At 33.9% G+C, this 23,476-nt stretch overlaps 1 protein-coding gene across 1 annotated transcript; it reads left to right on the top strand.

Annotated features, from left to right (window-relative positions):
• The first annotated feature begins 835 nt into the window (after positions 1–835).
• On the top strand, positions 836–22,140 carry LOC113491815. The gene is made up of 3 exons (XM_026868987.1): positions 836–987; positions 16,485–16,667; positions 21,248–22,140. Exons 1-3 carry the CDS (start codon positions 930–932, stop codon positions 21,451–21,453), a joined length of 447 nt encoding a protein of 148 aa, XP_026724788.1. The 5' UTR covers positions 836–929; the 3' UTR covers positions 21,454–22,140.
• Positions 22,141–23,476: the final 1,336 nt, after the last annotated feature.

A 23,476-nucleotide genomic window follows, 5' to 3' on the forward strand; every position in this document is an offset into this window, starting at 1 on the left:
TTGCTTATCTGTACATAATACGTTAAGAGAACGACTGGCATTAATACCACATCGTTGTATCTGCCGTTTTCGCGCCAACTACTACGCCATTTAAAATACGCCATCTTGAATCCTACACAACAACTTCTGAAACGCGGCGTTTATTTTTCTTCGTCCTTATAAAACACTGGTACTTAACTGAAGCCGGTTAGACTGGAAACCGATCCTAGCATAGCTTGAAAAGGCTAGAAAGTCAATGATTCTGATATTTTTAATTAATAAAGTATATTATTATATTTTAATCTTACTTACTTACTTAAATTTTATATCTATACTAGCTGTTGCCCGCGACTTCGTTCCCGTGGGTAGAAGATATAAGTTATGATTTTTACCTGCCTTGTTTTTTCACATTTTCCATTGTACCTATCTTCGCTCCTATTAGTCGCAGCGTGATGGTTTATAGCCTAAAGCCTTCCTCGATGAAGGGTCTATTCATCACAAAAAGAATTTTTCAACTTGGACTAGTAGTTCCTGAGATTAGCGCGTTCAAACAAACAAACAAACTCTTCAGCTTTATATATTAAGTAAGTATAGAGTATAGCTATCTATACTCTATACTTACTTAGAAGAAGATCTATAGAAGTATAGATATAGATTTCCTATGTAAAATTTGTTCCCTCAGAACATTTTAGGTATTTTAAAACAATATTCACCTACTTACACTCAATTGAAATTCAATGTTTAGTTAAATAAATCCAGTCTTACGCTCGACGTGTGCGGCGGTTTTCCCGCCGCGTTTCAACCGCAAGTCTGTCAACAATTTATGAGTCAGCTGCAGTTTCATTCTCGGTTTCCCGCGCCATTCGCTCACCGATTGTGATACGAAACGAACGTGTATCGTAACTTTTGTGTTGTTATTTAGCAGTGCCGCGTAATTATCTATCATAACAATGGCCAACCTCAGTTTGTTTGTACCTGTGCTTCTGCTGGCTATGTTCATTAAAGAAGGTAAGACTATTAATATAATTACATTTTAAATACAACTGTTTTTTTTCTGATAAATTATTGTCGGATTATTTTTAAATTAATCTTATATTTCGAACACATTTAAATTCTGTTTTTGAGTAGGTCATGGCTACTTACGATTTTATTTCGTTTCATCAAAATGTTATTTTTGTTCAATGATTTATTCATGCTATTAATTAATTAAAATTGTAAATAATACATATTACCAATATTGAGTACTTTTTAGGAATTCTGCAGAATAACTTTGCGTAGAAAAAAAAGAACTATTAAAAGTCAAAGATGGATCAAACATGTTTACATTTTACTTTGCTGAAGTACCCCTTCAAAATCACATTAAATGTGATTTTGAAGGTACCTGTACCGGTATACTAAATATTAGTATGTAGTTTCTAAACTTCGCAGCTAATATTCAATGTCTTTAAGAAATGAGTGAATTAGATTAATTTTGATTCAAAATACCGAGATAAAATATACTTAACCGTTTTGAAGAACATTAAAAATAAAGGAACATAACGATAGCTTATTTTTAATCTTTGATTCTGACAATTTCAATACCTAAGTATGAACAGTTAATATTGTGTTAAACTAATTTAATTATTTAAACTATTGCCAAGCTGATCAAACGACGAATTTTTAAAATTTCAAATATAATAATAGTGATTTCATAACAACATTTTTTTTAACTCAAACTGGCTTCAAATCTTATTTTGATTATCAACTATCAAACACAACGCTAACATATTTTGAAGGTCACACTTACATAACACACCCTAGTCATTGCTGTATTAGTAAACTGGTATGTTTACTCTAGATACGATGTTCTCTTACACGTCATACTGTTTATTTTTAACGTACTGTCGTGAAAATGTGGATATTACTGCTCAGGTACATAGATAAAGAAATTGTGATGTTGTTTGTGTACAATGTTCAAAATCATAACGACGTTTTTTTTTAAACAGCTACTCCCACGGGAATTAGGTTCGATCCCTGCGCAGGACAAGCATTTGTGTGTTCCACGAATGCTTGTTATAAGTCTTGGTGTCTTTGTGCACGTGACTTGATCGTTGGTGACAATGTGACACGCCCAAGAAAATAAGGATTAAATTGCTTAGTACGAGCATCGTTTAAAATATTCGTCTTGTCGGAGTTAAAGTTCGAATCTTCAATGTATTGTTGATTAACGATTATTTTACATGTGAGATTCGAAATGTTTATTTGAAAATGATGCCTAGACCACTTTTCAATCGCAACAGGTCGAAATAGTTTTTGCATATTGCCGAAAACTGACTGCCGTATGCTTATACAACATTTTCAATTGCATGTTGTATTTTTTTATAATAACTATCGTGAAACTGATTCGTTATTAAATGATGTAACGGATTCCTCACGCGTATTTATCGGGGGTGCCCGACCAGTTTCGGACCCAACCGGAGTCCTTAATCATGATCGCGAGTCGAACTCGCTGGTTGGGTCCGAAACTATTCGGGCACCCCCGATAAATACGCGTGAGTAAAACGTTACATCATTTAATAATGTTGTAAAATATTACGTGAATAAGTACTTATGGTTGTTCAGGCTCGGCAAAACTGGTTTTCCAAACGAATCTACGAGAACGGAAAGAAAGTAAACGTTGATTTTATTACGGAGGTGTGCATAACGAGTTTTTCTTTGAGTTTTCCTGTATTTATCTTTAAGTCGTGCTTTAGTTAGATATTTTAACGTGAAATTACACCAACACAACAAGAAGACCTTATATAAAGTATGTTTCTTTTTTCAGAAATACAACATATACAACATAGCAAATTATTCTTGCGGCAGCAAATAATACTAGAACATCATCTACCTTATATATTCTACTTCTGGTTAAAGATAATCATATAAAGAAGTCATATTTGACCTAAAAAACAAAACAATCATAATTGTCTAAAACATAGAGACTTTTCAAAACGAAATGTCATTTCAGTCCCGTAATTCAGTTCTTATAATCCAACTCCCACGTCGCGTTTATAATCTGAAACCCAATAGCTATAACAATTGCTTGGACCATTTACTTATTTGTACAAAACCTACGTAAAACATGACATCAGAAACGTAGTTAAACTCTTATAAAATTACGAGAAAACTATGTTTTTTAATAGCTACATCTCATTATGAGAAAAAACAATGAAAAGTACAAAACAAATCCATATATATATATCCATAACTACTACAACAAGTTTTTCGCCCGCGTCGAGGTCGGTTATATCGCGTTTCCAAGAGAACTCTTCAAAAGTCCGGGATAAAAACTATCCTATGTTCTTTCTCAAGGTCAACTCTATCTCTGTACAATTTCATTAAAATCTGATAAGTGGTTTAGACGTGAAAGCGTAACAGACAGACAGAGTTACTTTCGCATTTATAATATTAGTAGGTACAAAATGAAATTACAAAACAGCAAATGCACTCAAGAATATACCATTGAACGGTAACAGAAAATAAATATTTATCACACGCCATAACGAATGTAACACCGAAAGTAGTTGTAAGTAGGTACATTTAAAAACGAGCATGTTCCAACTTTCACTACCTACTGTTCGTAGTTATTTGACATACTTTTAAGCCCTTCGTGTGTTGCAATAAAACATGGTGCAAAGGGACTTTCTATTGTCACAGACATAATAGAATCAAATAATGAAGTGGAGATGTTTATCTTGGTGACCCGGCAGACGTTTTGCCATAGGCCATTTCTGTTATAGAAAAAATATATTTAGTATGAATAAAAATAAAAGTAAGCGAGACAACTGTTGCCACTTGGGTAGCCGACTCTAAGACCCAATAAATATGCATATAAAATTACATTGAAATCGGTCAAGCAGTTTCGGAGGTATAACCAACATTGTGATAGAAAAAAAATATAAATAAGATATGGATTAGCCTGAAAATTCCACGCAATACATGTTTGGGAATCATTAACGTCTGTAATACTGAAAATTCGTAAATTCCTTAAATGGGTCAATGTCGTGTCAACCTGGGTTAGTAGGATAACATTTAATGCAATAGTTGTTTTAAGGTATTATATTGTTAAAATAATACACAAAGAATATTCATACTTTAATGCAAGAATTATGGAAGTTGAGGTTGTTGCGATGATTCAAATAGTACCTTAGAAACATCATCATGAAATCAGTTCAATACAAAGTCCCTATATTCCATGCCACAATCTATCTCTGTTCCAAATTTTATCAAAATCCATTGAGTAGTTTACGCGAAATAAACATCAACCTCAACCTCATACAACCTCAGACTTGAGCGTCTTAATGATTTTTAAGCACTTATCAATAATGAACGTCTAGTTAATTGAATGTAGTAAAGATTATTTCATTTTCTAAATTAACTGAAGCCCAAGGGTCAAGGAATGAGGTCGGTAATAAATCTTCATGAAATAGTTCGATGGATCCATTCATGCAATTTGATCATTGATATTTATTCATCGTATCCGGGACTAAATGGTATTAAAAAGAGGCGTGGCTTTTGGCATCGAATTACTGATGTTTGCTAAGATCATATTGCTTATGATCCGACTAATTGTTTCCCCATCTTTTTTTAATATGGTGACTGATTTTAACGAAAGTAGATATTCAACACGAAAGAAAATATCATAATTATGTTCAATAGGATGTTATAAAGTTTATTATAAAAAAAAAGAAAAAGAACATTCATAGTCTTTAAAAAATTATACATATTTTAAAAATTATAGAACTTATTACTCTGCATAGCTAATCGCAATTTCCTGCAAGCACGATTTACAAATCCAAGATGTCTGCCACAAAATCCTTGACGCATACAAAACAAACAAATGCACGGAAAAACATTTCCTGTATAAAATTCAGAAGTAAATCGGCAATATAAATTTGAACCATAAATTTAAATCCAAATTACTGGCGGAGTTCCATCGTTATGAGGTAATAACAGATAATACCGACAAATGACGTCACTCGGTCCCTTTTTTTGGACCTAGTATAAATAGATGTGATGGGATAGAATAAGGCTGTCCATTATCTCATAGAATATCATGTACTGAGATATATAATGTCTCGAGGACGTTCATAAAACTATTTCTATCACTGTTTCTCTTAAAATTTTGAATATACTATTTACAGTTCTAATTTACAATCGAAGAAAAATTGTTAAATAAAATTATCTACGTTTATTGGATACATGTCACTGCCCGCATAATCCCAACAGGGCCTAATAAAAAAGCCATGACCTCACCATGAAGCATGACCAATCTATTGTTACCACAATGGCGGCAAATCACACAATTCCTTAGAAATAATCGCCACTATTGACAATTAATCTATTCAATTCACAAGTACTGATCAATTATTATAATAAATATTTTATGGCAATTGTTTATTTCATTTTGTGAGAGCCTTGTTCACGATCATTTGTCGAGTATTCTATTATTAAACACAATAGACAACTACTTACAAAAAAACACCAGAATTTATATTTAAACTGAATAATAGGGTAGTTGATAAATATCTTACATTTATTAACAACTAACTGATTTACATAAAACTTGTTCCCTAGTTCTCTAAACCTCTAGTAAGATAGTCAAAGGATTTTCAAAATCGGTTCAGTAGGTTCAGAGGTTAAGATATTTTTGTAACTATTGTGCTTGAAAAGTTTTTTTTACTTGAACTTTATGGGTTATTGACTATTTTGAATTTAGTGAAAATTCGCGTGACAGGCGCTTCTATGAATTGGGGAAGTATCAATGATGAGGAATGATAAATTACACATTAAAAAAAATAGTTATTATTTTATATATTACCTACATCACTCAGGGATAATTGAAAGTCGAAAAACAAACAAATGTGGTATAGGTATTACATATAATTTCAGTAATATGGGAAAACCTAGAGTTTTGTTTAAACAAAATTTAAGTTAACATGATGAAAACAACAGACCGCTATGTGACTATGATATCAAACTAATATTATAAACACGAGTGTGCATGAGTATGTTTGTGCTCTCTTCACAATAAATTTGATGATATTTCAATTAAATCTGGAATCTGGTTTTTGCAGCTATAATCGTCATTTTCGGCTGTCGAAAAACTATTTCTATAATAAATCAAGGTCATGTTCAAATACTTAAGAATGTTATTTAGTACAATTAATGTAAATAATACAATTATCGGCTCATATTTTAATTTTGATGTGAGATGATAACAAATGTGAGAAAATAACAAATTAAAGGCATATTTTTGGAGATGAAACAACAAAACAAAACGAAAAAATCTTCAAAGAATGGTAATTGCGACAATCAACATTAATATGATTTGTTGTTTAAATCTTTCTTAAAGTATAATATAATTTAAATGTTTCATCAAATTGCGAATATTTCGTTATTACAAAAGTTAAAATTTGGATGTCAAATTGTATTATAGTCTTAAAAGACGAAGTCACGAAATAAGTGGTTAATCTTCATTAAGAGCCTTAACCTTATTCTCTTGTGGGGTCAACAGTGTCAGAGCAAGGGTCATTATGTCTTCCGACAGTGATCTCCTTGGGAAAAACATAGATAGGATATCGCTACTGTTTACTAACTTGCTAAGGCGCAATAAAATAAATTCAAAGGCAAGGATCATAGTCAAATCTAAAGAAACTATGAATGGCAAAAGGTTAATTCAGTAAGTCAGGATATTTCATAATCGACTGTTACCAATTACTAGTTTTAAATATATGATTACGTAAAAAGTATAATTGAAAAAAAATACTTTTTACGTCAGCTTCACCTGGGAGTATACAAGTCTTGAACGAATGTCGCAGGTGTGAAAGAAACCGCGTCTCTTTTCCAATCATTTAGTGTTTTAATAACATATTAACGAAAAACATTGTTTCACATTGAGCGTGAGTTTAAGGGTAAAAAAAAATCACTTATTTACCCACAACACCCTACCGAAGTGTAATCACGATCATCAATAAAACGCATAGGGGACGTGCATGCCAACATTATTTTTACATTAAACATTCACACAAAAAAATATCCTCAATTCTTTTCAACTCTCCATATATTATAATTCAAGCGATAAATATTCTTTTTGACGCGATAATTTCGGCAGTTAAAAATAATTACGGACCTTGTAACATAATAATAGTGTCATAGGTTAGAGGACCCAGAAACGGCAGGGGATTAATTAATGAGTCTCATGATATTATGAATCATGTTGTGCCTTAGTTACAAGAGCGACTCGTCTCGGGCAGTCTCGGCGGTCTCGCAAGAGTGTAAACCTCGTACGCGCTGGGCCCCGATTCTGCTATTTACAATGGCCGATGAATGAATGACAGTTGGATTAAATTCGAAATTATTCCTATTCTCTTAAGCATTATACCAACACAATAATTGGAAATTGATCGTATTGACTTTGATTGTGCTATCCTATACTAAATTTTAAATTAATGTGTAGGAAAATGCTTAGGAGACTACGAAAAGTGTCATTTGAAACCAATTTTCATTCAGTCGCCGGCCATTGTAAATAGCAGAATTGGGGCCCTATCCGTTAGGGCCGCGAGACCCCTTCACTCGTTGCTGAGCGCTGCGAACAGCGAGACTTTGTATTAGCAACGCGTCTCGAGTGTCGTCTCGTCTCGTCTTGTGTAACTGCACTATTAGACAACGTGACAAACTTGTCACGTTAAGTAATATATAATAAGTTAACTTAATAAAAAGTTACGGACAATGGTGATTACTCACAGCTTTTATAATGTATTGTCTAGTAAAATTTAATGTGTATAGGTATAATAAAATTATTTAGCATTTTTTATTATCATATCAAAACATTTTGTTTAAGTGTTTTTTTTCGTGACACGTCGCGCACGGTGGGTTTGGCATGGTGACCTATTACCACTCTGCTAAGTAGAGTAGTTAAAAAATCCCGCTCGATATTATATGTATTTCAGAAAATTTCGCACGAAAAATAACGACCATTTGATTATCCTTCTTTTAGAAACTGTATTAAAAATATGGCACTTGGTATTTTCAAATACAATCATCAGAGTTGAAATAGGACGAATTTGATATTGACAGCTTCCATTAAAGACTCTTTGATGACACGGCACTCCTTGGTCTCAGTAAGGAGGTCACAGGTCACTAGGTTGTGTTTGGTATTGTCCTCCAACACATGTTGAACGTTTGCATTAAGGGCTCCCTAATGGTCCTGTCAGGCTTAATAAATATTTTTTCCGTTAACTGAATATTGATGATAAAATATACTTCGTAGCTGTTTAGAGAAAGACTTATATATTTTTTTTAATTGTGACGAGGTAATATGAGGAACTACTAAACCGATTTTGAACATTCTTCAAGCCACATTATTTATGGATATCATAGGCTTTTCTTAAACGGCTTAATAAAATAATAAAACTTAGTAATATAATCCTTGTGACGCGGGGTGTTTCACAAACATAAAACTCACATGCAGAAAGACACCCAGACTCAGAATAAGCATTCGTGGATCACACAAAGGCTTGTGTTACGCGGGGATCGAACCCGCGACACGTCGCGCTCAGTGGGTTTGGCGTGATGACCACATCCACTCGTCTATCCGTGCAGTCAACATTAGTAATATGTAGTTCTAGAAGTACAGTCGAACATATTAACTATTTCATAATCCTGACGTGTATAAAATGTTGACACGAATCTAATGAACAATGAGGCATCCAACAGTAACATAACGTGTGAATGGAATGTAAATTATAACTATACTATTTGGAATCTAGCATAGTGCGTAGGACAAATGTCATTACGAGATATTTATGGGTATTTGATGGAGTTACATAGTTTTCACAGTTGTAGGTAGGTAATATTATTATTTCAGTTTCTTATCATTCACGGGGTAACTTCATGGGGCATGGGACAAAGATCGAAAATGCGTTGTGCTCGTTGAAAACTTCAATTTAAAATGTGATGATGCATCTACCTAGGATCATTCATCACTGCTCTGAATGAGCAATGAGAACAGACATGAAGAATCCGAAGATGATACATAACTATTCTCTCACATGTTTAAATCTAAGTAGGTTTTCATTATTTTTATTGTGCAATGAGGTATCAAGAGTCTTTAACAGTCACAGATCAAAGTCACTATTTAGTTTGTATACTTTCAGAACATAATATATGATATAATATTTATGAATAACTACTCAGTCTGCAATAAGCTTGAAATAATAATAAAAAATACCAGATGTGAATACAACTCGCTTTAAATATTCACATGTTGTCAAGAACTATTACGAAAGTAATTATCAAACGTGTGACCTTCTTTACTTAACTGTGGCAAATATTTATCAATCGAACGACATGTGTGTTCTCATTACTGTATAAAACATACCTGCTTAGGTACAATCAGCAAAGAAGTCGTTCAGACAGCAAATAGTTTAGATTACAAATTTTAAAAATATTAAAAGCAAAAACATACAACCGACTTCAAATAAAAACTACTTAGCCAACTCAATGAATTGGCAAAATTTGACAGAGACCGGAAAATTAGATAGTCCTTCTTGATTCAAAATACGTTTACGAATAGATTCTGCTCAACTAGACTATTTAATGTAACTTTGAGCCTGAAAAGAGGCCCACTTAAAACTTTTTGGATTTTGATAAAATAATGTATTTTTTTGGTTTTGTAGTTTAATAAGATCGAAATCTTGCTCATTGGAATCTTCTCATTGGTAACCACCAGCACAAATAGGGCTATGGGTGTGCCTACATTTGCTTCAGAAATAGATCTTATTATAGGTAAAGATTCTTCTAGACGTCTATTCCAACTAAGTTCTAAAATGTGCTTTGAACTGTTTTTTTTCTGACTGTACTATACCGACGTGTAAGTATTGAGTAATGTCAGTTTTTATTGCTCGATTGCCCATGGTTAATTATAGGTTAAAGGTCGGTTTTGCTCTGGCATACAGCCAATAATAATTATGATAAGATCTGGATAAGCGACGATCGGTAATAGCAGAATTCTTGTTAATAATAATTTTCATATGTAATGCAAGTCATTTTCCATAATTTTGCTTACACTTTGCACTTTTATTAGTATTTTTGCCACTTAAGCAGTTACCTTCCTTTAAATGCCAGGTACTTACTCGTCGAAGTACACTTTGCAACAAAAATACAACGAACATATTAAAGTTGTGATTTACGCCGAATTTATTACACATCTATATATATATATACTGTAATTATTTCGATGCTTCACCTTATGAAATTAAGTGACTTTCATTTAAATATATTAATTCAGCCATATTAAAATTCCAGCGTCAATGCTAAAAACTTAAAAGAAGCAGCGATGCACAATACCCGGAACGTTTTTCCCTTCAGTATAATCCTACCAAATCTAAGAGGTTACCTAATCCTTTCATAAGTTGTGACAGAAGGGATTTTCTCATTTTGTCGGTTTATGTCATTTGAAGTTATATGTCACAAAAGTATCTATCTGTGTCATTCACTTGTGAATACTGCATCCTGTTCGTTGTTATTGCCAAGTTTTCGTGATTTTGTTGTTATTTTTTACTGTAAAGTTATTGTTTTCTTATCGTTACTAGTGTTGTTATTGGGTTGTTGTTTTGTTTTATAATTTAACATAGAAATAAAATGTTTCGCAATCCTGCTTCTACGAGCCTCTTTTTTCTAATGTTATAATAAATGAAGTATATGTATTTGCAAAATTTGCTTAATTTTTTTGTTGATCGCAACATGCTGACACATACATTTTCATGTATATAGGTTAACTTTTAAATCGCAGTCTCAATTTATACTCTGCCAACTGGTCTTATAAATACAATTTTATTATAATCATTTGTTGTAGCACGTAAAAAACGAATGAAAACAATAAATATTGTCCTAGCTCCGTATAAGCTTATAAGCCAAGTAGAATGCATGTGAATGTGTGCATTGAAACAGCAAGGCTTACGAAATCAAGTCAATGACGGCGACACCGCTCTCAAATATGTCATTTCTTAGTGCAAATATCCATTTTGACAACTTTATCGCAGACGTATGGATTTCGAAATTTTGATAACAGTTAAGTACATCCATGACATACTGCACGGATAGCCGAGTAGTTGAGGTCACCACGCCTAACCCACAGCGCGATGTGTGTGATCCACGAATGCTTGTCCTGAGTCTGAGTGTCATTGTGCATGTGACTTGAATGTTTGTTAAACTCCCGGCCAGTCAAGGACTGAATTCCTTGATTCGGCCCTCAACAAAACAGAAAAAAAAAACTTAAGTACTTACTACATAGTAGTACCGGTTATTGACCTTAACGACAGCCATGACACATTACAAACCAATATAAAGTGTTAAACCACTGCCAAAAAACAAACATTTTATTTTCACGTTCCTGCTACGACCAACATGACAAAATATATTTATAGCTTTCGAAAGTTACAACTGATGAATATTAATGACATTAATACCTTCCCAAACGTCTGTTTTTATTACGCAATGTGTATAAGAAAGCGCGCGTATGAAGACGTAAAGCCAATCTCGCTTCGAAAGTTTTTACCGAGTTATGTAACGAAACTTCGAATTACTCTCTAGTATGATTTAGTTTCATTTTATTGATCAATGGGTAACACCTTTCACTGTCCTATGATAGTACTTGGTTGGTTAAAGAAGAGACTGATGTAGAAATTACTAAGTACCTATTACTTTTTTTTTACTATAAATTTTTAGCTTGCATAAGTGTGTATCACAAATTGTGCGAAAATGTAAAGACCTACTATTTAACAGACTTAAAAAAGGCGAATCTCAATTAGGCCTCTTTTAGGAGTTTTCTGATCTGAATATCGTGATTGACTTCATATTGAACAAACACTTTCCACCTAGCAATAGAAAATAAAATAAAAACTCGTAAGGTCACTTTAGTCGTTGATTTTAAATCATCATCATCGTCCCCACTGAACATAGGTCTCTCCGGTGATCACCATAATCACCAATAATAATCGGCTTGCATACAGCGACTTAATGAGGTCATCTGATTTTAAATAAAACAGCTAAAATAAGACGTAAACTGAACCCTCCCAGAACCCAAAAATATAATTCTTCGATCCTTATTCACCTTTTGACGTATAGAAGAAGGTATTGTGTAAAAGTCATTAATAATCCGGGCCCAATCTAAATAACAATGGGACAATCGGTACTCCATCGCCATACTTACAAAACTTTGACACAGAAACTTAAGAATGTGAGTAGGTACCACTTACCAGGTAGTTTATTTTTTAATTTTCACAACATTGCCGTTGAAAGTCACTTTCGACACTATTTACTTCTGAACTTTGACTTTTGAGATTGAAGTTGCACAAATCGAGAAAAATTACGAAAATTCATAAATCCAGTTGTCTCAATCTGTCTCTTTCATTTTAAAGTATAAAGTCGCGATAGAATCTGGGATGATGGTTTCTTCCAGAACTTCAATTTCATTACTTAAGGAGGTTGTGGTAGGCATTCTGATATATTACGCATTTACGCGGTAACCTGAGAAAGAATTCCCGTTTGATCTCCGACTAAAGGGAATGGGGAAGAATCCGGCACACCTCTTCGCCTTTCCCGGGGTAAAGGAAAACCGTGAGGATTTCCACCGGGCCCGAAAAAGGGGTCTGCTTCTTCATGAACTAATTAGCAGACTTCCAAGTTGTTATTTTCAGTTATTTGTAAATGAAGTTCTAATCATTCGTTAGGGAAATCAAATCGATTTTCCAGGGGTCTTTTTATTGGCCATTTCGATTAATTTCATGCTAGTTAAATATTTCAATGTTAGTTAAAACCTATTTCGATTTAGATCAGATTAACAAGCCATCGTTACTTGATTTAACAACTTAATGAAGAACACAAGGTAGTTTATTTATGTCATTACTTCCTGATAATAATTACGTTTTAGTATCAGTGGAATGCTTGTAGTTGATAATTACCAGAATACTCTCAGCAGATCGACTATGATCAAGATCACATTTTCAAGATCAAATCGTTTCTCCAATCGACGCGATGTAAGCGGTATTAACAGATTCTGTTTTTAAAACGACACAGCACCAAACAGGTTTGTTGCGAAACTGTTGTTTATCTTCGATACCATCTTCCATCTCGGATTTTAGCGTTAGAAAGACAAGGACAGAGTACTAAAGGCTGTAGCGAAGAACTGGTAAATGCAAGTTATTTGAGTCAAGGGAATATTGTTAGAAGGGCACAAGTATAGTGAGCCTCTGAGTTCAAATTGGTTGAGGTCTTTTTTTGTTATAGGCGAGAATCAATGAGGCTTGCTTATACGAACTCTGAAGGTCAAACGTTTTAAGTAGTAAGTACATATTTACTAAGTATATAGATCACGTCATTTCTATTTGGAGATTCCATTGTGATCAGTAGTCAGCAAACCAGTTGCTCGATCAGGTTTGAGGCAATTCATTAGTAGATAATCAGATATCAGATAGTTGAAACCAACCATCGAAAGGGGAAATACCTGAACATGACATTTGTCACAATTCACCTGATGCGTCTATACTTAAAAGGCTCTTAGAAGGTTACATTAATTTTATTTTTTAAGTTTTTTTAAGAAATTTCAGCTCCAATAAGTACTAGAACTTCTTCCAAAATGGCATAATCTGGTAACCTCTTCAAAATTTCGCGGTCTGTATTTCGTTTTCGAAAAGAACTTACTTGTATCTTTCGTTTTCGTTATCAATGAAGTGATACGCAATAGCTTACTATGTTAGACAAAAATGAGGTTACACATTACAAAAGGTACTCTTTGGAAATATGAACGTCACCGATACCTGTTTAGCATACATACGCTGATATGAAGCATAGCATGTAGGTTGTATACAATGTCACAAGTTTAATAAAGTATAAGATACTATAACTTGTTAAAAGATTTAAGAGAGATACAGGTCTACTAAGCTAAGTCCGGTTGGTTTAAAAATGTAGATCGATAGATCGATTTTCTACGATATCCCTTTAAGCTATGGAAACAATCATGCATTACCATGCTTTGGACTTCTAAAAAAACGAGGTATTTTAAGGGTCGTTCCGAAATTTTGACAAAATTCTAATTTTGCTATGGTCTTCACTGTTTCCATATAACGATATTCGGATCACTTTTAGTAGTTTGCCTCCTCCCAAATGTTATCACTGCTACATCTGAAGACTATCATATAATATGTCCCATAGATTTTTTGTCCAGTAACCGAAAATGTCGAAGACCTCATCATCTCTGAACAAAGAAACACTTTGTATGAAGCTTTAATACTCAAGTTACATGCTGATAATGAGGCTACTTACATAACTTATTCAAACAACATAATCATTCTAGATTGATCGCATCAGAGTAATTTTCCTCATACGCAGTTGCGGAGACAATTGTTAGGGCGTAGGTACTTGCGCTAGGAAACCATTTACACAATAGTATCACCAAGGAATTGTTGATGTTGGAAGTACAGATGATAATAAGCATGCATAATACGCATAGATTTGTTTAAATGTATACTTAAAGTCTTGCTTGGCCACGAGACTGATTTCTTCCACTGGCAAAGTTCTACTGAAGTTTTTATCATTGATACCGAAGTAGGTACTTAGATTATGTGAACCTCAACGCGGTTAGGTTAAAAAGCAAAGATAAATAATGTAAAGTTGGAAGGAAGGGCTTTATCTGCAGTGGAATAATTATGTATGAAAAAATAAATTATTAAATACCTTAGTATATAAAAAAACACTTAAAGTGTGCCGTTAGTTTCCTTTATGAAAACCATCTAGGTACTAGTACCAACTTCCCCTTTGTAAATAAGTAATAAAAACATCCGCCTTATGGTATTTGACGAAAAAATAATTGAATGTTTAAGCTTGGTTGAATGCACCTTGACCATCATAGAAAAAGTTTATGGGAATGTTTTGTCAAGTCCAAACAACGGAACAACTGTTGTTGGCATAAAAAGTTCAATAGTAGATTTGACTTCGAGACAGCCATAAAGTTGTATTACGTACCTATGTACCTGAATGATAGCGTGACATAAGGAAACTTGATTAAAACACTGATTCACAAACCGCGGAAACCTTGAGAGGCATCCATTAACTTTTTATTGTCATTTAACTTGAAGGTTGTACGCTCTGCGCCGAAAAAAAAAATTACTGTCTAATTTTGTCTTTTGTAGTTTTTTCTATAAATTAATAGACGTAATATTACAACTGCCAAAGAAACGAGGTTATGGCAATTGTCACAAATCTTGTAGAAAAGACTACACTGCAGCAGTCATAAGTTGTAGTATACAAACTTCTAATCATGATCTTAAGGACATCGTGAGATAAACTTACCAAAACCCACACAATGGCCAATAATATGTCGTAAGCAGAATGATAACAAAGAAAAACTATTTAAATCCAAATACGTTCTTTAATCCACGTTTTAAGATAAGCATCGACATAACGAATTATGGCCTCTTTCTCAATCACCTTTAATGGAATTATTGCAACAGTTAGTACTAAGAAAATAACGTTATTCCGTTAACAATGGGAGAAAATGCATTGAGCACTCATTGAAACTGTTTTTATATTAACTTACGTAGCGATCGTAATTAGATCATGTACAGAGAATGCATGAGTCTAGGAACAAATTCTGATCATGTGTAGAGAAATAACTGTTTAGTGAGAGACCTGATCGGAATTTTGAAAACTGTTTTCCATAAAATTACGTTAGTTTGTAATGTAAAATTTGGAATTATTTGTGTTTAAAACTTCTGTAGAATTGTTCCTACAAAGGTTTTCGTGTGGGAAAGATTGTGATTAGATCAATATAAGTCTAAGTAGTATCTTGTTTTAAAAATGAATAAATAATACCCAGACACTTCTCAAGGCATACTCAAAAGGTAAAATTCATTTGTTTCTTCAATTTTGGCCCAAAAAGAATGGTATGCTAGAGTTTCACAAAATTATAAACTGTTTTAAGTAGTAATTTGGCCTTTTCTGTCGTAAATCTATAAAGTGTTATTTTTAATAACTAAGTACTTGTAGTTATTTGCATATTGTGTTTCCTATTGCCTTAAGCACGTTCCTTTGCAATAATTACCGTGACACTTCAGAGATTCACTTGATCTTTCGTTGCGCTTCGGATGCTGCGCAATGTCAAATGATACTTTTTGTTTCAATGTCATGTTCAAGGATTTCTTTTATGAGATGTTTATGTGACGTTTAAAACTCTGTCCAAAAAATACCTTAAAATAACGTCTCATTTTTAAGATTTTGAGATCTGACCAGTTTTATCATCGGTGGATAAGTGTTCTTGAATTCTATAAAAATAGATTTCAAGAACTAATAAAAACTAAGAATCTAAAAGGATAAACCCATGTCCTTTTAACCTTATGACTACTATAAAAACTTTCGGCTTTTAATTGTGGGTAACTTCTAATACCTGTTGAATTTGTTCTAAATAAGTGTCTTAAAATTTCCAGGTGAATCCGTTCGCTGCTGGACCTGTTCTTCCGACCTGAACCCGCTGTGCAATGACCCCTTCCTTGCTGGCAGGACGGACAACAACTACCTCTTCCGCTTGGAGAACTGTGATGCCAACACCGGAGCTACATACCCCTACCTCACTTCCTCGAAATCTGCTTGCAAGAAGCAGAGGAAATACAGTAAGTTCTATTATTTTGCTTGATGGACAATGAGGACACTACTAATTAGACAACCCCGCCATATATGCCCGTAATTGCAACTCCTCTAAACCAGGATCAGCAGGTAAGCAACGAAACCAACCAACTTTAAACAGAAGCTCGTTTTGTCCCAGGGAAACGATCTTCTGTTTTGGATCCTTGGCCCTCGTAAGGGTTTAAGAGTAATTATGAGGGTTACGACACTGGTTTTAAATTGGGAAAACATTGAGCAAGGTGTACATAGTATAATAGCGTAGACGTATAAATATCGAAATATCAAAAAAACGGTAGCAAATATTCTTAGAGTGATTTATTAAGGTAACAGTTCAAGAAAAAAAGTAACGTAAAAACGTCCTAAACGTCCAGCTCTCTTTCAAGTGAGTTCCTATGACTTATTTATAAAGTTGGTCAGGAAATCCTTCAACTAAAAGGCTTACCGGGTTCCATGTACCTAACCACAGTTTCTTGCTAGTCTTACTAAAAGGAAGTGGTATATCTGGTTTTAAGTCGCCGTATAGGTTACTGGTATTTTTAACACTAGCTGTTGCCCGCGACTTCGTCCGCGTCGTTAGAAGATATAAGTTAGGAATTTTCGAACGTTGGCCTTGAAGATGAATATTTTCCCCCGTTTTTGCCACATTTTTCATTGTATCTTCGTTCCTATTCGTTGCAACGTGATGTTATATAGCCTAAAACCTTCCTCGATATATGGTCTATAAAAAAAAATGATTTTTTTTATTTGAACCAGTAGTTCCTGAGATTAGCGCGTTCAAACAAACAAACAAACTCTTCAGCTTTATATATTAGTATAGAAGTATAGATTATGGCGGTTGTGTGACTAGTAAGAAGGGAATTACTAATTGAGAACAATTGACGTAATTATTGGGTAATTATTCTCAGATAAGAGATCTTCGTTGTTGACAAATGTTTACGTCAGCTACAATTTATTGCACAAATGTGTTTGCTCATCTAACTCTTTTCCTCGCATATGATGCAAAGTGAAGATAGAAAATAGTTTTTAGATGTATTGTTGGAGGAGTTAACGGCTAATTATCATCCTGGTTAAAACGTAGAAATTTGCTTCAGACTTTGTGATCGAATAGGATTCTGAACTAGTCTAAATTCTAAATAAATTTTTGTTCAGACAACTAATGAATTCCTCTGCCTCACTTGCCGCCCAATCTGCATTTCTTAATATGTGAACAAGCATTAAAGCACCTAATGTTTTTAAATAACAATTCGGGACATTCCACAACGCGGAAGAATGGACGAATAAATAAAACCGCGTCTATTTAGAAGTTATTTTTGTCAACTAAGACAAACATTTGATCTAATTTTGTGTAACGTGTTGACCCGCCTTCATATTTACTCGGATGACTAATTTAATTACAGATCTAATAATACTTGCCTTGAAACGCTTAGTGCTGTGAAAACAGGACAAAAAACTACGTTTGTGAGGTTTAGATGTTCTATGGAGTAATCTCTGTAACGGCTGAACCGATTTTGATGGCAAATGTTACATATTTATTTTTTTGAAAACCGGAACTTTATTAGTTGAAGGAGGCATTTTTGATGCAACAATAAATAAATAAACATGCAACACTTGAAATGTCAAATGACTAACTCGAATTAAAAATAGAACTTTCAAGACGTTGCAATTTGTTCGTGTTGACGTTATTCAAGGATATATCTCATATTTTATTAATTGAGAAACACGTTCCTAGCACTACAGATATTATACATAATTATATGTAATAGCTGTGTCTGCCGTATCACATAATCTTTATTATCTTAATGACTATATTCTCGACGTACATAGAATTTACAAATTTACAAGCTGATCTGGCCAACTTTTTTTCTGCTGAGATGACTTGTGAAGCTAAACTATCCAGAGCGCTAGTAAAAAGGCATAGAAAACAAAATCAAATTGGGTCCAGCCTTTTAGAAGGATTTTATTTGTACAGATAGACTAAGAAAAATGAATACGTCGCGCACAGTGGGTTTGGCGTGGTGACCTCAGCATCGGCTATTGTCAAACGGATTGTCGTAAAAAGTAATTTTTTTACATTCAAGAGTTATCTTGGAGTTAATGGATTGGAACTTGCAGAACGTTCTCCTCATGAACATTTAGATAAAAATGCAACGTTAAGTCGAACAGTTGCAAATATAGGAACAAACTGTACCGAACAAAACATAGTAAGGAAAAGGCTAAGATGATCATGAGTGGAACAAAACCCACTTATTAAATTTAATCTTGTTGTTTTGAAAGCCTGACAGTTAACAACGTTCTGTTGCTAACCGTACCTACAGAAATACAGACTCTGTCGTCGACTGTGGGAGCACAGGGCACACAGTCACGCATTTTGTTAACAATTACACAATAAGCGTACCTCGAAATCGTTGAACTTTGAATTAGTTTCAATTATTTGACTTGTTAACTTAATTTGGCATTCCTATGGCCATTGCGTAATAAATTGACATAGACTCTAGTTTTCAAAAGTTTTAGTAAGATGTGTCCTAAAATTACAACTTTATTCACAAACGATTTTTTGTTGAGCGAATGTACATACTTATATTTGATTTTACTTTCCTCATTACAGTGACAGAGCCACCAAGAAACAATGATCGAATTTTAGCTATATGCCGCCATTTCTACAATCGTTAGCATTAATAAGAAATACTCAAAGGAGTCTTAATACAAGCGTTTGTCCTATGCATACTAGTCATCAAAGTTACGTTTTAAAAGGGCCTGCAAAACGGCTTTTGTTTTTCTCGAAACGTTCCTTGGCTAGGAGTATCGTAGTAAGGTCTAGGTAATGAGTTAACACCATATTCAAGAATCATACCCTACAAATCGCTTGTGGTCTTTCTTATTGTCAAGAGGAACGTTGAGACAAATGGACATACTAGGTTGTTATTTAAGTTGTTCCTGGATACGGTCAGTATGTAAAGTATGAGTCTAGAATTTATTGAAAAAGTGCAGTCCATTTTTTATTTTTGCAAATAGGAACGAAGCCTACATAAATACTATAAATTACTAATTTGTTACACCTACTTCTTTAGCTTAACTAATCGGTTAAATGTGGCTCTAACTCGCGACCAGTGTACATTTGATAACCGTTAGGTTGACCCAAATAACGCAGAACGCAGGTTTGTTAACGAATAAAAACTGTTCCCGTTCGCGTTATCATAAAATCTTGTTTTTTTATTACTACATTAATGGCGGTCTGTGGTGTTACCCATTGCACATAGATACATGCTTGCTCACCCTACAGTAACGACTTTAAGGTTACTTTCAAACCAATTTTTATCTAATTTTATCAAGCTATTTAAGAGTAACGAATAAATAAATATACAAATAGAAGTATGTATACAGTTTTTATGTTTCTAAATTAATTGGTTAACTACATAGATGTAAACACCATCCATACAATTTGTGCAACTGCTTTTGTTGGAGTAACCTACTAGGATACAGCCACAATGCATAAAAAATGTGCAATCAAATTGTGCAGCGTGCAAATATTCTGTCATTTAATTATACCTATATTTACCACAGATAATGAGTAACAAACACAATGTCAAATGCGTACTAATAATGTACCTGGATGAATAAAATGTATGTGTTTGTGTGTTCCCATTGTTCTCCTATCACTGCTAATTTGTGATGTCATATTCCGTCTAAATAGCTACTTGGCTTGGGAAACAGGCGTGACAAGGGCGACCTTGTGCCTACTGCCGTTGTATGAATGTGTATCATAATTAATACCACATACATAACCCATTAAAGCTAACAAGGAACGAAAATCGACTTTGCTGTGTAGGAATAAAAGCGTTAATTGTCTATTTTAGATTATTAATTAATGGACTTATGTTAATAATCTGAGGTATCTACCTAATTAAAGTATCTTTACAACATGACTACAAGTGTCCCCCTTTGCCTTGCGGTTATTTTTTGTTTAACTTAAATGCTCTAAGCTCTCATTTGGAAAAATACTTTTGAGAGTCGGCTCTGCATTTCCCTAGTTACCGACATTCGATTACAAAATCAGAAGCTTAACCTGTTTTACAATATTGTTTAGAAGAGAACTATTCGAGCCACTCGTTAAGCCAGCGCAATTTTTTTTATCACTAGGTGCCTATGTTATGTAAGATTTTTTTTAATCTGTTATTCCTACCATGAATACCTACGATTCATCTTCAGTGTTAGAAAATAATCAAATTAAATGTATATTTTTCGTGTCTGCTTATTTAACCTTTAACTGTAAGGTCGTCTGCGCTTTTCCCACAAGATAATACATTTACGAGACTTTTAGTAACCTATTCCATTGTCCAAACTCGAGGCCACGTAATTCGTGTTTCATAAAATAATTTAATAAATAGGTATTTTATGTCATAGTCATGAGCACTTAGATGTGCTCACGTGCGTGTTAAATACCCTACAGAGCTAAATTATTATGGCCATTGTAAACAAAATTACCCAAATCTAAACTAAGTACCTACATTTACCTATATGTCAGATTAAAAACTGTTCTTCTCTAATCGATTGCTATCTTTGTTTCCAGTCAACGGCCAGCAGATAGTGAGCCGTGGTTGTACTTGGAAGCGTCAGGACGACTACAGCACCTCCTGCCCCAGCTCGTCCAACGGTCCCAACGAAGTGACGTCATTCTGTGAGACCTGCGAATACGACGGGTGCAATGGTGCCGCCACTATCGGCAAAACTATTGCCCTCCTTGCCGCACCTCTAGCCCTCCTGCTGTTCAAGTAAAAGACAGAAATAAAAACGCAATACATAGTACAAATATACATTATATTTTTATTGTCTACCGTGGGACCATGCCGAGATATTTCCCAAACAGTGTACCTAGGTCACAGAACCAGACAGGCCCACCGCAATATTTACTTTAATATTTAAACAAAGTTTTCACATCGAATGGTTGTAAATTGTCTTTAATTATTCTAATATTGGATTATTTATGTATGTTTAACAAAGTAATTTTATATAAATTGCAAAACTCAAGTTGGTGTGTTGCCACAGAAGAGTATTATTGAGGCACTGATTTGTGGCAACACAACGAAGATCTTTAAAAAAGGCTATCATTGCTATCGATTCGAATCGGTTCTAAGTTTAAAATTTTAACATTAATTTTTAGTTTTGTTCTCACTTGCTGGTTAAGGAGTTTCTCTATCTGTAAATATTTTACGTTCGCCTGTAACTTACCATGTCTTTTTAATTTTTATTGTTAAGTTAATAATAAATAAGTGCATAAAACCTCACAATTGTCTGTTTTGTTTTGCAATTTAACGTTTGCACTAATTCCGATAAGTGCCTTTAGTGTTTAATTAAGGTGATGTAGAAAATGAGCATTTAAATTGACAGCATAGAATCTCTAAACCTGTAAAGCACCATGAAATAAATGCTAACGTTGTTTAATAAACTTTATCGTAAAAATAAGTTTTATTTGTCTGATCCTACATTATTGCAATACCTACCTCCTTTCAGCCCAGAACGTTATACGGTGAACCTTTTGATAGACCATATTTTGACTAAATATTATATAGGCTACAAATGGAAAATAAAAATTATTATAAAATCTACATCGGTCAATGGCTGGCAGGATGGAGCTGGATGCGAGCATTCGAAAAAAGATGTCGATGGCATGCAAAGATGCAGATGGGGAGGCATATGTTTTCAGGCGACAGAACTTACACAAATGTTTTCAGGCGATGGCCAAGTCTCGATATGTTTATATAAAACATTCAAGAATTTTAATATTGATATACGTCACTATAAGATGTTAATTATTACGTAACAACTTAATGCTTCGAGTACGGAGATTCCAGACACAATAAAATTGATTTTCAATTGTTATGGACCACGATCGTGGTTTTAGAGACTGGACGTATTAAGACAAAAAGTTACTTAAGGAGAGACTGAATAAATTAATAACCGACTTGGTATTACATGGATCTAACAACTTTTTACCGCAGAACAACTGAGTTGCGAGACTTGGTTTTTCTGACAAGTATTGTTTTTGATGGGATCTCATTTCTTTTTGTATTTTGTAGACAGTTCTACTTTTTTCCTTTTCGGTACCTATACTTATTCGCCTATATTTATAAGGGACTAGCTGAAACCTTCGTCTTCGCACGCAATAATAATAACTGCCGTAAAGAAAACATCGTTACGAGTAAAGCCAATATTGGCTGTATGGGCTTAATCTTTACGGTCTTTTCTAGATTTTTTAGTTTTTCCTTGATTTATACACCAAACACTACTTATATTCCAAATTTGAAGCTTCTAGGACTGCTAGAAGTGCCTTAAACTTTTGATGATCGGTGAGTCAGTCAGTGAGTGACAAAATTAGAAACTTGACCCGTTATAATTCTTAAAATACTGGTTCACATTGAATGAAATTTGAAATATACGTGTCTTTACAATGCTTGCATGGTTACTGAAAATTTCAGTCTTCTAGTTTTATCCACAACGAAGTTACAGGGGGTCCAAAATATGTCGGAATTGCTTCGAGAAAAGGATGGGACACGGCCATGCCCCCAGATGTATCATCTTAAAGATTTATTTATTCTCAATATTTATTTCATCATCATCATCATCATCATCATCTCAGCCTATAGCAGTCCACTGTTGAACATAGGCCTCTCCATAATTTCTCCAGCGCGACCGGTTCGTTGCCTAATATTTATTTACTTTACACCAATAATCATATGTCTATACCAATGCTAAAAAGACAAATCTTAATAGCAATTACGGAAACTGACGAGACTAAATT

The sequence above is a fragment of the Trichoplusia ni genome, chromosome 1 (assembly GCF_003590095.1).
Source record: "Trichoplusia ni isolate ovarian cell line Hi5 chromosome 1, tn1, whole genome shotgun sequence".
Taxonomy (NCBI): Eukaryota; Metazoa; Arthropoda; class Insecta; order Lepidoptera; family Noctuidae; genus Trichoplusia; species Trichoplusia ni.

Bases quoted from the DNA above. Each gene is read 5' to 3' on its own strand.
- LOC113491815 (XM_026868987.1), top strand. From the start codon at position 930: ATGGCCAACCTCAGTTTGTTTGTACCTGTGCTTCTGCTGGCTATGTTC. The intron at 988-16,484 runs GTAAGACTATTA...TAAAATTTCCAG, and splicing joins GGCTATGTTCATTAAAGAAG to GTGAATCCGTTCGCTGCTGG. The intron at 16,668-21,247 runs GTAAGTTCTATT...CTTTGTTTCCAG, and splicing joins CAAGAAGCAGAGGAAATACA to TCAACGGCCAGCAGATAGTG.